The sequence below is a fragment of the Pseudonaja textilis genome, chromosome 17 (genome assembly GCF_049901715.1).
Source record: "Pseudonaja textilis isolate UNSWEBS1 chromosome 17, rPseTex1.2, whole genome shotgun sequence".
Taxonomy (NCBI): domain Eukaryota; kingdom Metazoa; phylum Chordata; class Lepidosauria; order Squamata; family Elapidae; genus Pseudonaja; species Pseudonaja textilis.
The window spans coordinates 9,782,524-9,799,055 of NC_142006.1; the positions used below are offsets into that span (position 1 = coordinate 9,782,524).

The following is a 16,532-nucleotide window of genomic DNA, read 5'->3' on the forward strand; positions in this document are numbered from 1 at the left end:
AATTAAAACAGAAAGACTGGCAACGGAGCATTCGGGGAAGAGGCTAGCAGACGGACTTTGAGACAAAGGGAAAAGTTTCCCAGTTGGGTCAAACTCTAGGGGAGGGCGGTTGTCCCTTTCCAGAGGCACAAGTGCGTGCGTGCGTGCGTGCGTGTGTGTGTGTGTGTGTGTGTCAAAAGGGCATTCTGAAGTCCAGTTGGAGAAATCGGCTAATTGGGCGGCAGATGCAGAAAGAAACTGTTGCTGCATTAAGAGATTCCTGGCATTCAGAGAAAACCTTAATGCCTTCTGAGGTTGGCTTTTAGGGCACCAAAGAGAATTAATGGTTCCTTCTTTCCCTGCTAGTTTTTTTTTAATGTTTGGGGGGAGGGGTGACATCTGACAGTGCAACGACTGGAAAAGAAGGAATAAATTGAAAAAAAGAAGAAGGAATAAATTAAATAAATAAAAAGAAGGAATCTATCTCTATAAAAGCGAAAGATCACTCACTCATCGCCACAAAGTCTCCAGAACTGTACAGCCTACAAACTTGCAATTTGGCACGTATTTTCCTCTTGGTTTCTAGGGGCTCACTAAGAAAGGATTTTTCAAAATGACCATCAGAACATTAGTATTTCCTATATTATTATTATTATTATTATTATTATTATTATTATTATTATTATTATTATTGTTGTTGTTGTTGTTGTTGTTATGCTCTGATGCTAAGGAGTTCTACTCCCCCGCCCTAACCCCAAATAAATCTCTTCCAAATGCAAAACACAAGCCGAGGAGAGGAGGTTCACTTTCCGGTTCACAGCAGCCCCAAGCAGCTTTAGTACAGAACAGTGGAGCTGAGCCACGCCGGGGCTCCGTTGCTGTTTTCAAAAAACGTCGGGACGAACGGTGACTTGGATGATTGAGAGTCTCCATCCACCTGAAGGGTGATTACATGCCCAGGGCCCCTGTAGGGCAAAACGGTCTCCTCCAAGACTTGAATGGAAGGGAAGAGAAGCTGGAAGGGACCTTGGAGGCTTGCTAGTCCAGCCCCTTGCTCAAGCAGAGAGTCTAGATATAATCTCAGACAAATAACAATCTAATCTCTTCTGGAAAAACCTCCAGCGATGGAGCGCCCATGATTTTTGGAGACAAGCTGTTCCACTGGTTAGTTGTCCTCACTTTTAGGAAGTTTCTCCTTAATTCCAGGAATTAATTCAAGAAAATGCATATAAAATATGGACAGATATTCTTGAATGTTTTTTTTTTCCTGAATCGAATTTAAAAGTGGACAATCACGAGTTGAGATTATTGGTGCGTCGTGCTGACTCTGCCTTTAGCCCACTGAAGGCTCGTTTGTTTGTTTGTTTTTTAATAAATGAAGCCTGGTAGAGAGGCTGCGTGCCAGGGTTGGCGTTATCCAGCATTTATATATCTTGCGAGATAATATTTTGACTGTTTGTTGTGGCTGTGTGTTGTGGTTGTGCTCTGGGAGAGTGTCCTGCCAATGGTTTGGGGATGTGTGCAAAACACAAGCTCCGGAAATGCAGCAGATGGCAAGAAGGAGAGGAAAAAGAAAGAAAGAATGGAAGGAAACAGGTTGAGGAGAGGAGGGCCTGGACTCCAAAGGAGCTGCTCTCCCTGGAAGAGTCAGAAGGCGTCAGGGGGGCAGAATTCTGTAACAGTTCGTTTACAATGGCATTGAAAAAAGTGACTTATGACCGTTTTTTGCACTTATGACCATGGCTGCATCCCCATGGATGACGGGATCAAAATTCAGACACTCAGCAACTGACTCGTACTTATGACGGTCGCAATGGAGTCCTGGAGTCACATGATCGACTTTTGTGACCTTCCGACCAGCAAACTCAACGGAATTCGAGGAAGCTCACCGGCTGGGTTCCTTCAACCTTGAAGCATTTCCTTCTGAGTAAACAGAGCTACCGCTGGGCGGCCGAACCTATTCCTGCCCCGCTTTGTCTCCAATCACTTTCAAGGTTTGCCAGAAACTCTTTCCCTGAAAGACCGAGCTGGATCTTTGAAAAGGGAACGGTTGTGTTTCTCTCTCTCTCTTTCTCTCTCTCTCTCTCTCTCACTCTCTCTCTCTCACTCTCTCTCCCCGCCCCCAAACGGACATAGAAGGATGCCTTCTCGGTATATTTAAAGCCTGCCTATTTTTAACAAGGCACACTGGCAAGATTAGCGGGTTTGATCATTTATGATAATTTCCTCATGGCAAAAATATCTTTCATTAGCGCTGCCATTCAAGGCAGGGGGATATTAAATTGCCCGTTCCCGATTTCGTCCCCTGCTTTGGTGGGGGAGACAAATTATTTTTCTGAATCCCCGGCAGGCGAGCCATTTTTGCACTGAAGCAGAATCTGGGCCTTGCCTATATTGATCGGTGGAGGTATTTGACTTGATGGAGAGAGGAGGCGGTAGGTCGATAGGGGGACCTTAGATCACCTTATTAAGGCAGCCGCCTCACCCTTGGCTCCTAGAGCCTCGCGCTGCTTCCCTTCGAGGCTTGCTTCGAATGAATGACGCCGGCCTTGGGTGCTTTGTGAAAATGTCTCCCCTCGGCACGGTAATTATACAGCAAGTGATACTTACCTTCCAAGCACTGTCAAATCCCGCACAATTAAAAAAAGGAGATTTTACTTCATTTCACTCGAAGAGCACGGTCAAGGCTGCCAGTGCAGCTGGCTCAGACACCAGCCGCTCTGGCCTCATTTCTGCCGCTGCACAAACAGCTGGAATCGTCCCAGTTCTCTTGACCTTGTGCCCTTTGTCCTGGAAAAGCCAGAGCCCTTGTCTGCTTGGAGAAGTTTGGGGGACAAGTTGTTTGTGAGAGATCTTCATTGGTTGCCCAGAAATGCACTTTTTTCCAAGAGGCAACGGGACTTTCTTGTTTTTCTTTGAAGACATTTCGCTCCTCATCTTCTTCAGCTCTGACTGGATGGTGGGGAACGGGAGGATTTGTATTCTTTGTGGACGACGGGTCATTTGTATTCTTTCGGAGAGTCGCTGAGGCCACTTGGAGGCTTCTCTGTGTCCTCAGGGCCACAACTGTGTGTGGAGCACAGGCCTTTCAGCAGAATTCAAGAGGGGTTGGACTGATGTCCAACCTGCTTTGACTTATAGCTCTTTCTGAAAAAAAGGGGCCCTCTGTGAGCTTCAATAGTACGTTCTAGGCACAAGTCTCTTCTTACTTAGTGAGCGGAGAGAGGGAAGAAACGTACTGTCACCCCATTCTGAATCTCACGGAGGAGGAAACTCCAAAGAACTATCTGTTTGTTAGCCAGAAGACCAACATGTCCATGAGATCTCCAGGGTAGGGACCAAAGGCTACAGAAGATAGCAAGAAAAATGATCAGGGGGCTGGAGGCTAAAACCTATGAGGAGCAGTTGCAGGAGTTGGGTCGGTCTCGTCTGATGGAGAGGAGAACTCGGGGTGACATGATAGCAGACTTCCAATCCCTTATCAAAGAGAGAACCAGCCTGAGGAGAAACTTCCTCACACGGAGAACCATCAACTAATGGAGCGGCTTCTGTCCCAGGGTTGTAGGTGCTTCATTGCTGGAGGTTTTTGAGCAGAGTCTGGACAGCCATTTGTCTGGAAATGGTTATCAGGTCTCCTGCTTGAGCAGGGGGTTGGACTGGAAGACCTCCAGGGTCCCTTCCAACTCTGTCATTCCATTGTTCAAATTCTGGATGGCTCCAGAAATGGAAAACTAAAACACGTGTAGCTTTTATCTTTTGCACACGATGCTTTCCTCTCGTGATGCTTTCTGCTGGTCTGTAGGAAATGGCTTTTCTCCAGCTTTCCTGAAGCTCCCTCGCTATCTCTTTACAGCTCTGGTTACTCTTGGAGTACAAATGATCAGTGGAATTTTGGACTGAGGATGTACAAAGCCCTGTGGAACGGCTTGTTGTTTTTTTAATTGATTTGTAGAGGGAGGGGACTGTGACTGTGTAGAGACAAGGTGGCCTAGGCATTTAGCTTACACAACAATTGCATCTGATGTTGTAACGTGAACTGGGTTTTATAAGGCAGCCTTGTAGAAAGGCAAATATTGGCAAAGGGAACCGGTTTCTGTGCAACTCCTAGAAGGGGGAAACCATCTGTTATGGATTCGGTCTCCCTTACACATAACAGGAGCTTTAGGCTGGGTGCAATTTAGGGTAAATCAATAGAGGTGCACAGTACTGAAGTTTGAAAATCAAAGGGAGTCGGTTTTACTATTCCCTCCAACCCTCTTTTGATGTTTCAGTTGCAACCTCCTCTTTTCGGGTTGGCTTTTTGATCTTCTAGGATTCCTGGGAATTAAACTCAGGGAATAAGAGAATAACAGAATTTCAGAGTTGGAAGGGACCTTGGAGGTCTTCTAGTCCAACCCCTTGATCAAGCAGGAGGACCCTATGCCATTTCAGGCAAATGGTCATCTGATCTCGTCTTAAAATGCTCCAGTGATGGAACACCTGCAACTTTTGGAGGCAAGTTGTTCCACTGATTAATTCTTCTCGCTGTCAGGAAATGTCTCCTTAGTCCCAGGTTGCTTCTCTCCTTGAGGAGTTTCCACCCGTTGCTTCTTGTCCTGCCCTCAGGGGCTTTGGAGAATAAGTTGACCGCCTCTTCCTTGTGGCAGCTCCTTAGATATTGACACATTGGTACCATGTCACCCTTTCTTTTCATCAAACTAGACATAATTCCTAACTTTGTCCACTTGCTTGAAGAGGTCAAGGTCTTAGGAGGGAGATTCCGTTGGGTGGAAGTGTTGATGCCTTCCTGACTGAATATTCAAAGAGGCTTATGCACAATGTCATTTCTGGAGGGGAAGCGAGGTTTTAACATTTGAACATGAGGCCTCACAGCATGACATTTGGGCTACAGATTGACACAGCGATCCAACTCATGGGAAAATGAGCTTCTTGGCAAAACTTGGCCCACCCATGGTGAACATCCTTGCCATGTTCCATAGGAGGTGGCCTCCAAGAACATATTTTTAAATAGAGACCATTAGTTTGAAGAATCATCTTTGATAAAAAAAATTTTTAAAGAGATTGGTCAGCAAGTAAACACCATTAAAGAGGTATGTGGCACGCAAAGAATTCTGCTGACAGCTCAATTGTGAGTAAATTAATATCAGTGTCACTTTGTAAAGCCTTAGTAAGGCTGCACCTGGAGTACAACATTCAGTTTTGTTACAAAAAAGATCAAGGGTTTGGAATACAAAATACAAATACAAAAAGAATACAAAGAAAAGCAACTAAGCCTCCTCTCTGAAATGGTATAAGGTCTCCCTGCTTGATCTGGGGGTTGGACTAGAAGACCTCCAAGGTCCCCTCCAGCTGTATTCTGATTGATTGATTAAATGTGCCTAGAGATCTAAAAACATGATCAACTAGGTAGCGGATTTGTATGATGGGAGTGAAAATGGATGCATTCATTTAACCATGTAGACTGTTAGGACTGCAAAAGCAAACATTGTTTTCAAAAGTGGCATCTTCCCTTCTCTCAGAAAATATCTGAATATATGCCCTTCCTTCCTTCCTTCCTTCCTTCCTTCCTTCCTTCCTTCCTTCCTTCCTTTCCTCCTCCCCTCCCCTTCCCCTCCCCTCTCCTTCCCTTCCCTTCCTTTCCTCCCTTCTTATATTTTTCGTCCAGGGATGTCAAATATAGTTAATGCGTTTGGGTGCTGACGTCAAACTGTAGCCAGTGAGTAGGTGGAATAGCAAATGTGTGATCTAATCACTTGGGTAAGGATACATTTCTCCCCCCGCCCTCCTCTGTTTCTCTTTCCTCCTCCTCTTTTTAGCAGAGGGGAAATGTTTTAGAATCACTACAGTCGTCCAATGTTTCAGTGCAACTGAAGATGGAGTTCGTCCTGTGTAAAAGGGTCAGCATCAAACCCTGAAGTTCCATCGCTCACTTTGATTTTCTGGTAGAGGATCATCTCAATTTTCAGATTTGACGGGATGGTTGGCCTGTTCTCAGTTCCGTTTTGAAACTCTCTCTCTCTCTCTTTAATTTTTTTCATGTTTTGTGTTAAAAACCTTGGAGGAGAACAGCTATTTCCCAAAAATGTTTTTACTATATTTACTTTATTTTCTTCTCCATCATGTGTCAGTGAAAATAACTTCCCTTCTGCTTATATTTATTTAATTTATTTATTTTGTCAAGCAATTATAAGATAACAGGTATACGTATAAACATAGTTATGGATACATGAAATGGATGCATATAAGAAAATAAAAAAGAAACAATAGGACAGGGACGGTAGGCACTTCATTAACACCACCTCTGACTGGCCCTGCCAACCCCACCTCTTCTCTGCCTCCCATTGAGTCCCAGCTGATCGGCTGGGTCTCCCTTGGTTGCCCTGCACAGGAGAACAGAGCTGGAAAGCAGGTTAGTGGGGTGGGAATGGAGATTTTACAGTATCCTTCTTCCCCTGCCATACCCACCAAGCCACACCGCATCCACCAAACTATGCCCACAGAACCAGCAGTAAAAAAAATTTGAATCCCACTACTGGTCCGCAGGATAAAAGGCCCACCCAAATACATTTCTGGGGACTTATTGTGATGGTGTGTGGGGAAGACCTTGTAAGGCCATGAGAGGAGTCCATCCCGCCACAGTAAACATCTAGAGAGCAGCAGCAGGTGGCAAATGGTTGGCCGTCCCTCAGAAGCAGAGCGGGTTTCGGAAGAGGTTGGCTGGAACAAGCTTTCTGAAGAAGATCGGGTAGTCAGAAACTTGGAGGTAGGAGATGGCAATTAAGCCACCCATTCCCAAAATGAACATAATTAGCATAATTAACTGCCTCTGATGGTAATTAATTGCTTTGAACAATAATTTCCGGGGACGTGGAAGGATTTATAAAGCCATTGGCACATCTGTAAGTCAGCGTTTCAGGATCCAGAGTAGCACAGCTGGCCCTTTCAGAATAGGGTGCTTGAGTCCTTGGGCCTCAGGTGATCCTTGACTTAACAATGGTTTGTTTAGTGACTGTTCGAAGTTACAATGAAAAAAAAGTAACTAATGACTGTCTATGGAGCTTCTCCGTCATCCAGGTCATGGTTGCCCCAAAGGTGTTTTTTCAAGAGACAACTGGACTTTCTGGTTTTTCTTTGAAAATGTTTCCCTTCTCATCCAAGAAGATTCTTCAGCTTCTGAAGGAGAATTGAAGAACTTTCTTGGATGAGAAGCAAAATGTCTTCAAAGAAAAACCCAAAAGTCCAGTTGCCTTTTGAAAAAGGACCTTTTTCCGTTTTTCACTTATGACTGTTGCAACATCCACATGGTCATGTGATCATAATTTAGACGCTTGGCAACCGACTTGTGTTTATGACAGCACTGTTCCAGTGTCCCCTTTTGTGACCTTCTGACAACAAAGTTAATGGGGAAGCCAGATTTGCTTAATGATCACATCATCATCATCTTTTAACAACTCCATGATCCCTTGCGGTGTAGATTCTGGGCAACTGAATGGAGCTAGCAGAGTTTATGAATGACCGGATGCCCTTCCTGTCACCAATGCGGAGTTTTGTTCAGCAGATATATTCTCATTGTGTGCCCAGAGAGAGAAATATCTGCCTTTACCTGGGATCGAACTCACAGCCTCCTGATTGTGAGGCAAGAGCTCCACCTCTAGGCCACCACATCACTCCTTGCTTAATGGTCACATGATTTGCTTAAAAATCACAGTGATTCACTTAACAACTTATCAAATGGGGCACATCACAAATGCCTCACTTCACAACAGATATTTGGGGCTTACTTGTGGCCATAAGTCAAGCACTTCCTGTACTTCAAATCAAATCGAATTTATTAAAGTCCAAGACCAAAGACCAAAACAAATAAAACCACTCAAGGAACCAGTTAAAAATTCTAGAATAAAATAATAAATAACCTATAAAATTTATATTAAAAATCCCAAGTTGACCTCCCTTCAGTCAGTTACACATGGATTAATTATACTTTCATATATCAATCCTTGTTCCTGTAGTTCCATCACTTGCTGTTTGCATCAGATCTTGGATGCGAGGAAGGGGTGGGGTCTCTGCACAGCCTGCTAGGGAGACTTTCCGAAATTGGGTTTATTGATTGCTAGGCAATGTCCTTGAATCACAATTGATGGTAGGACCTAGCTGACTTTGGTTGATTCTTCTCCAACCTAAGCAGGGTTGGCCTGATTCATATTTGGATGGAAGCCTATCAGAAAAAAACAACAACTCAGAGCTGGAATGGAAAGAACATCAACCTGGAAGAAAACAACAGTAAATGGCCTTCATACTCCTGCCAATAAAATTATGTAGATGTGTCTCCACAGTCGCTAAGGGCTGGGCCCAACTGGACAGTGTGTCAGGATTCTGGCAGTGACCCCCAATTACATTACGAGTCTCGAGCCAAACTTCCAAAATTCAAAAGGATTTATTGGGAGTTGAAATGTCCGGCACTGCCTGGGGGTATCCAACTCTGAGACACATCGTTCATTGTCACCCTGGACCCTGGTTTCCCACCCCACCCCCTGGGTGTATCGTAATTCCTGTTCTCCAATGGGACCCGTCCATAGCCCAGAGTCATCAATCAGGCTCTCCAGTTGGATATCTGCGTGGCAGAAACTTCAGTTGCCTAGTTACTATCTAGGTGAAAAACTATGTATGGAATCCCCTTCTGCTTCCCAAGCGAACCTCTTTCCCGCCTCCCTTTCTGTTGGCAACTCTAAAAAATGTATGCTCAGAACCATGGGACACAAGGCATCTCAGAACTTAGTCTTTAAGATCAGACAAAGTCCTTTAACCTAAGATAAGATGAAGACCTCTGACATGATACCAGATTTGTCCTTCTTGTCTCTACGTTGGCTTCCCCTTGGGTCTAAAACCCAACTTCACAACCTTGTTCCATGACCAGAAAAGAGCTACTTAACCCATAATACACTATCTTTGTGAAATCAAGTCAAAGGAATTTCGTGTAGCAATGTGTTGCTTTTTTCTCTTTCCTCTGAAGGTTCCGTCTCAAATAGTCCTTCTTCCAATTTTCTACTAGGATGGTGATGATGAGATGATGATGGTGGTGCTGGTGTCGATGTTGGTGTAATGCATGTGGTTGTGTCTGACTCTTGGCAATTCTGTGGGCCTCTCCACATCTTCCAATTTTGCACTACTTTTTTGAGTTGCCCCAAAGATGCGTTTTCAAAAGACAACTGGACTTCCTTTGTTTTTGCTTGAAGACATTTAGCTTCTCATCCAAGAAACCTCTTCAGCTTCTTGTTCCCTAAACCTAACCTTAGAACTGAAGAAGCTGCTTGGATGAAAAGTGAAACCTCTTCAAGCAAATAAATTAAAAAAGCACTTTGAAAAAGCATCTTTGGGACAAACACGACCTGGATGACGGAGAGTCTCCATGGACCCTTCTTTGAGTCCTCCTATGCTCTGGCTGGGAAGATGCATTGAATGTGGAAACTTAAAGTGTCATCCCTGTAGGTTCTCTGGTGCTGTTTCACAAGCTTTGCTCCTTAAGAAGGGAGCAGCTTGAGCAACAGCCAAACAAACAAACAAACAAAAAACTCCAACCAACACTCTACCACGAAGTGGAATGGAAAGAAGAGATGATTACTTTGCTAATGTAATTAATGTGCAGTTGACTATCCTTTTCTTTCAGCGCATGCACTTCTGGGGCTTAATCCAATAACAGCCCAGGGTTTACATTTATTAGGTTATTATCAGTTGCCCAGAGCAACTGAAACCTGCTTTCAGAGCAGGGGGTGGAAATGACAAACCAAACTCGTGTGTGTGTGTGTGTGTGTGTGTGTGTGTGTGTGTGTGTGTGTGTGTGTGCATGCGCACACACATGCATGTTGGAAAGCCACAGTGATGGGGAACCAATGAAGCCAGGAGGCTGGTAATTGTCTAGGTTGATGGCATAACAAGATGAGATAAAATGGACAGGAAAAGAGGCTGACTTGGGATTTGATATTCTGGTCCTGTTGCCTTTGAAGATGCCAGGCTGTGACTGGGCACCCTCAAAGTTTAGGGGACTCAAGGCTAAAACACACGAAAGGTTGCGGGAATCGGGTATGTCTAGTTTAATGAAGAGAAGGACCAGGGGAGACATGATGGCAGCCTTCCAGTATTGGAGGGGCCGCCCCAAAGAAGAGGAGGGGGTCAAGCTATTCTCCAAAGCCCCCGAGGGCAGGACAAGAAGCAACGGGCAGAAACTGACCAAGGAGAGAAGCAACCTGGAACTAGGAGGAAATTCCTGACAGTGGGAACTGTTAATCAATTCCCTCCAGAGGTTGTGGCTCCTCCAACACTGGAGGCTTTAAGAAGAGAGTGGACAACCGTTTGTCTGGAAGGGTATAGGCTTTCCTGCCTGAGCAGGAGTTGGACTAGAAGACCTCCAACTCTGTTGATCTGATTTGGAGGACTGAGCTGAGCTGAACACGAAAGAGGGAGGGAGGGAGGGAGGGAGGGAGGGAGAGAATAAGAAAAGCAGGTAACTTGGCAGCGAGTCGCCTCACCTTGAAGCATCTCCTGGCTGCTTTGCTTTGCTGAACTTGGGTGGCCTGGGAGCCTTTTGTAATCCCCTTGGATGGCTTTCCCTCACCTTGATCCCTTTGTCCGGTCCTGCCAGGGTAGGGATGGCATGCCGAGGCTCTTGGCTTCAAGCCCGGCTCGGTTGTAGAAGGAAAGCAGAGGAGGCCCTTCCTCCTCCTCCCCAAGAGGAGACAAGCTGGTGACCTTCGTCTGTTTGGCCAGCCTGTCATTGGTTCCTACAACAGAGAGATTGTGGGAGATTTTGGAGAGCACCTGGTGGCTCTCTTTCCAGCTGTCCATGAAGACTTAAAAAGAAAAGCAACAATTTATCCCCATGATACCAATATATTGGTAAAAAGTTCACTGGTGTAGCAATCGAATACAGAGTAGTCCAACCCTTTGCTCAAGTAGGAGGCCCCATATGCACAAATGGCTGTCCAATTCTTCTTAAATATCTTTGGTGATGGACTGCCCGTAACTTCTGGAGACAAGCTATCCCACTGATTAGTTGTTCTCACTCACAGAAAATCCCTCCCTCCCATTTTCCTTCCTTCCTTCCTTCTTTTTCTCCTCCCTCCCATCCATCCATCTCAGAATCGCCTTCTACTCCTTTCCGCCTCTTCTGCCTTTTGACCCAAACCCAGGGACCATCACCACCGCATCGACACAAGCCACGTTTCCATATCAGCCGAACTAAGCCATGGTTCCCTTTTCCCCCTTCCTGGCTGTTTCCAAGGGTGACGGATCCTGCTAAGCTGGCGGCAGAGACTGTAACAAAGCAAATGTCAGGTTAGCTTAGAGGGGAACAGAGGTTCTGCAACCAACCAAGGAGACTCCTCCCATCCCTTCATCTGGGGACTTCCGTCCTCCTGGTCTTTTCTCTCCGTTCTGCCACATTGCTGAATTCGCCTCGGGTTTTGGCTCCGGCTTTTCTGCTTGCTTGCAAAGCTAAGGGGCGGATGCTTCGCTAAATCTCACTTTTTGCTCTGCCCTTCCTGGTTATTGAAACAATTTTAATAGGTGAAGGGATGCAGCGGCTCAGGGGCTAAAATGCTGAGCTTGTCGATCAGAAGGGTGGGCAGTTTGGCGGTTTGAATCCTCAGTGCCGCGTCACGGAGTGAGCTCCCATTACTTGCTCCAGCTTCTGCCAACCTAGCAGTTCGAAAGCACATAAAAAATGCAAGTAGGAAAACAGGGACCCCTTTGGTGGGAAGAAGGGAACAGCGCTCCATGCGCCTCCGAAGGCGTTGAGTCTTGTTAGTTAAAGCTTATTGATTTTTATTTTTTGCAGGCTTGTTTGTTCTTTCTTTGAAATGATTTAAGTTATTGTTTGAAACGGTAGCTGGGTGGGTTTCACATAGCTAAAGCGAAGCGTAGTGAAAAAGAAGTTGAAGTGAGGTGAAGTACAGTAATAGAGCTTCTTAGTCAGACGTGTGCTGGTCTTGCCATTTTCTATTCCTTTTTTAACTTCAGGGAAATTATTTCCTCCCCACCTCCCTCCACAACTAGTATTATTTTCAGGATTATGAATACTACAAACTCCATGATTCATAGCCCTGTTACGTTTTGGTGACTTAGGGAGACTCCAATATGCTTTTCTTCCTGAGAATTTTTTTCAGCATTTCTAACATGGACTGATGATGTTCGGGGTTGGATGAATAGAGAGTTGGTTGTTAAATTTCTTTTTCTTAAAATCTCCAAGAGTTTTAGCTGTTTAAAAATCTGCAATGCAGTTTTTTTAAGCAAAGGTCAATTCTCCTTCAAGCTGAGTTCAGTTCCTGGTGACTATGTGAACAACACGTCAACTGAATTTTCCTGCCAGCAGTGAAGGAGAAAAGAAAGTTATTCATCCTTTCTTTCTTTTGGGAAATTTGGGTTTTAAAATTCCCAGTCTAGTGACCTGTCCTGTGACCTCTTTACTACCGGTTCTGTGGCCGTGGCTTGGTGCATGTGGCGTGGTTTGGTGGGCGTGGCAGGGGAAGGATCTACTGCAAAGTCCCCCCTCCCTCCCCATCCCACTAGCCTGCTTTCCAGCTCCCTTCTCCTGTGCAGGGCAACCCAAGGAGCCCCAGCCAATCAGCTGGGACTCGATGGGAGGCAGAGAAGAAATGGGGTTGGCGGGGCCAGTCAGAGGTAGTATTCCAAACTACTCAAAATTTCCGCTACCGGTTCTCCAGAACTGGTCAGAACCTGCTGAATACCCACCTCTGGCCAAAACCCACTTATAAAGTTCCATATTCTAGGAGAAACGCATACAGAACATTTTTTTGCCTCCACAGCTTTCTTATGCTTTTGGAAAATGGCCAAGAAAAGCTAAAATAGGCAATTTTCCTCTTTTTTTTTTTTTTTTTTTTTTGCACAAAGGGAGCATTGCTAAGGATTTGGGGAATGACCTCTCCTTTGAGAAGAAGAGTTTCAAAAGTTGTCCCGTGTTTTTTCTTTTTTTTTTAATCTTCATGTCCTGGAAAGGTTCACGTAGCTCTCCTGGAGGGACAAAGGAGGATTTGGGCGGTTTCTGTGAAAGCTGAGCTCATTATTTGGCAAAGCAGAATACATCTTGCAAAGATCTTGCTTAAAACGTTAGCCATGATGGAGAGTAACACCCCCAAAATAATCAGCGCAGGCAGATGGAAGAGAATTCGTGGAGAATCCATCCCGGGCAGGAATGCATTGCAATGAGCGGAGAGGGAAGAGGGAAAGGGTCGTTGAACTAATTGCAGGGAGGGTTGGAACCCATTTGCGGAATCATTTTTCGTATGGGGTAGGTTTTGGAGGTGCTTGAACCCGAGTTTGAAGTGGAAACCTTCAGCTTGAAGAACGACCAGAGAAGCCAAGAAATCCCAATTTTGTGGGGCGGGGGGGCGGGGGGGGGGGCTTGTCACATGTTTTCATTAAATTGGTAGAGTTTTGACGTTTAACTTCCTGAAAAATCACTCCCAACAGCTCCTATGCACAAAAATCACTCCCAACAGGATGGATCTGCTTAATTTTGATGGTAGAATCTTGAAGGAGGAACTGGGTGCCACACTCAAGACAAATAAATGTCTTTGTGGGAGCAGGCAGGTCCATCCTGCTATACGTAAAACAAAGAGAGTTTTTAATGAGGGGTTTGTTTGTGTGTCCAGAAATCCTTTTCCTCCCAGGCTCAGAGCCTCGGACGGGTATTGGGTATCATCTTTGCCTGACCAGCCTCTGGTCCATGGAGGATTGACGTTCAGGATGATGGACCTTAGGCCACCTACATTTTAGAAGAGAATCTTTGTAGCTCTGGGGTTGAAATGAGGGGTCCTTGGTGCTCTCTGAGCTTGATGGTTTCCTTGCAGACCTTTCATGACCTAACTAGGTAATGTCATCAGTGCTAGAAGGGAGTGAGGTTTGTGGAGTGGAGGAAGAGGAGGAGGAGAAGGAGGAGGCCTGGAGTCCTTCGTCCTGTCTGAGTTTGGTGGGTTTTTGGTAGACATTTCATTACCCAACTAGCTAACATCATCAGTGTTAGAAAAGAGTGGGATTTGTAGAGAGGAGGTGGAGGAGGAGGAGGACTTGGTGCTCTCTGAGTTTGATAGTTTTCTTGCAGACATTTCATTATCCAAGTACGTAATGAGTTGCCTTATAGAGGAGATGGGGTGGGGTGACATCAAAATTGAATAAATGAAACTAGGTAAAATCATCCGTGTACTCTCTTCTAGCACTGATGGTGTTACCTAGTTGGGTAAAGAAACGTCTGCAAGAAAACTGCCGAGGTCAGAGAGCACCAAGGACCACACAACATACATTTTGTAATGGCTTTGTTGTTAAATAACCGTGGCTCTTACTTGTTTGTTTTGGGTATTTCATTATTGCGAGCTTTAAAATGGCTTTTAAGTCCCTTGGAGTTTCAAAATATTAGATAGATACAGATCTAAATCAAATAGCTCCAAGAAAAGAAAAAAAAACAACCCATCACCCATCACTTCACAGTTTTAATATCACTGTTCAAATGTTCTCCATCATCTATTTCCTTCTCATCTCCGTAAATTCTATTCCAGCAACATCTTTTTTGGTATTTGAAAACAGTGACCTGGCCTCTCTTCTCTTCTCCAGACTAAGCCTCTTAAAACGTTTCGTGCAGGACCGTCCACCATAAAACCATTTGAGTGAAATCCAGGAGAGAATAAGGTCTATTTCCAAGGGTCTCTTGTGACAAATTGCACCCCCCCCCAAAAAAAAAGATCAGTTAGATGTAGCAGGCCCTTCTTTGCAACTGCGAATGCATTTCCTGTCTGTCTTTTAAGATAATACTTTAATATTTAAGGCAGGAGGCATCGCCAACAGGTGTTGGCTTTCTATTTCTCTCCACACCTCTTGAGCTGTCACTTTGATCTACGCCTTTACAGCGGTTAATAAACAGAGTCAAAATACCGTTTTGGACCGGTTTCATCTGCCCTTCCCTCCAGCAATTTACAACTTCTAATTTTATTCCTGGGCCACGTCTTTTTTCCCCTATTGCTGGATTGATGGCTTCTGAACTCTTTGCCAATGAGGGAAATTTGGTTGATTCATTTTTTTTCATAAGAACTTGAAAGGATAAAATCTCCTTTGAGTAAAATTCAACTGCCGGTGCCTTGACGGATGTGTCCACGTTGTGTTCTTGGCAACAACAGAAAAACGGTGGCCAGATTTGTTTTTGTCCTGCCCGTGTGTTCTACTTTTTGAGATTTCCTGGTGGTGTCTCATTCAAAGCCTTCCAACTTCAGACAAAGTTACCTGCCAAGACCACAAGTTTCCCCTCCCCTTTTCAAAATAAGAATCCTCTCAAATAAGAAAAATGTTTAAAGTTGAGTCTCTCTGTGCTCGGTTGTTTTCTTGCAGACTTCGTCACCCAACTATGTACTTTCACTGGGGCTAAGTGATAAAGTTACCTAGCACTGATGGTGCTACCTAGTTGGGTAACGAAACGTCTGGAAGAAAACAACCAAGCTCAGAGGGCGCCGGGGGCCCTCATGTCAGTCCTGAGCTACGAATATTCACCTTTATTGGTGAATATTCATGCAGGGCAATATCACCCTTCAGGCCACCTGAGAACTCCTGGGTCAGAGATGAGGCAGTTTGACGAGGAACATCTGGACCATGGATGTTTTGATATCCGCCAGCCATTGTCAGTCCCGGTCCACCCACGAAGGTCCAATTAAACCGATTTATTTCTAAACAGCCTATGCATGGGAATCTTCTCAAGTAAGGGTTGGTGCCTGCTGGGCATTAGAGAAGGACCCACGGAATTCAGGGAAGGTTGGAGTACACCATAAAGTCCACTTGTGGCTATGTAGGGATTCTAAGCTGATTTCTCTTTTGACTCTACCCCCAGTTTCTGCCATTCCCGTTTTACAAATGAGCAATTTAAGGTGATGACTACGGGGAACTTGTCCTGGGGGGACGTTTGAGATGAGTTTTGTTGGAGCAGATGGTTGCTACTGCGCGAATAGATGCAAGATCTTTAGTCCCAAAAGATGACGCTCTAATCGCCATGCAGGAGAGAATCAGGATCACATTTTATGTTGCAGTTCAGCTGCTTTATTGCTCATGGCTATACACAGGAATCTAGCCACCTACCAGTCAGCATGAAATTGGTGCTAGATAAGAACCAATAGAATTCAAGAGGGGTTGGACTTAGCCCACTTCTAGGCTGATTACTCTCTTGACTCCCCCCGCCAGCTCTGCCTCTCCTTCTGCTACACTAATGCTATTTCCCCTCTCTTTCTCTCTTGTCCTTGGTAGGATTCTGGCTACAGCTGGGACCCAATTTGACCTTCGAACTCTGAGAGCCGTCCGTGTGCTGAGACCCCTGAAACTTGTCTCAGGAATCCCAAGTAAGTGGAAGAATGCGGTGTCACTTTGATTCCACATCTCATCTTGCTTTGCCCCTTTGCCTTCGCAGAGGGATAAAATCAACATCACATGGAAGGATTAGTACCCCTTTATAAGGCCTTCATAAGACCACACTTGGATTACACAGAGGTTTCTAAATTGTCATCATCCTA

General features: G+C 45.0%; 1 protein-coding gene across 1 annotated transcript in view; it reads left to right on the forward strand.

Moving 5' to 3' along the window:
• The window catches only part of CACNA1B (calcium voltage-gated channel subunit alpha1 B), a 123,051-nt gene that overhangs the window by 12,623 nt on the left and 93,896 nt on the right, over positions 1–16,532 (forward strand). The window contains exon 4 of the mRNA XM_087914652.1: positions 16,270–16,361. Coding sequence (XP_087770778.1) covers positions 16,270–16,361 — 92 coding nt within the window. The remainder of the gene's footprint in view (positions 1–16,269; positions 16,362–16,532) is intronic.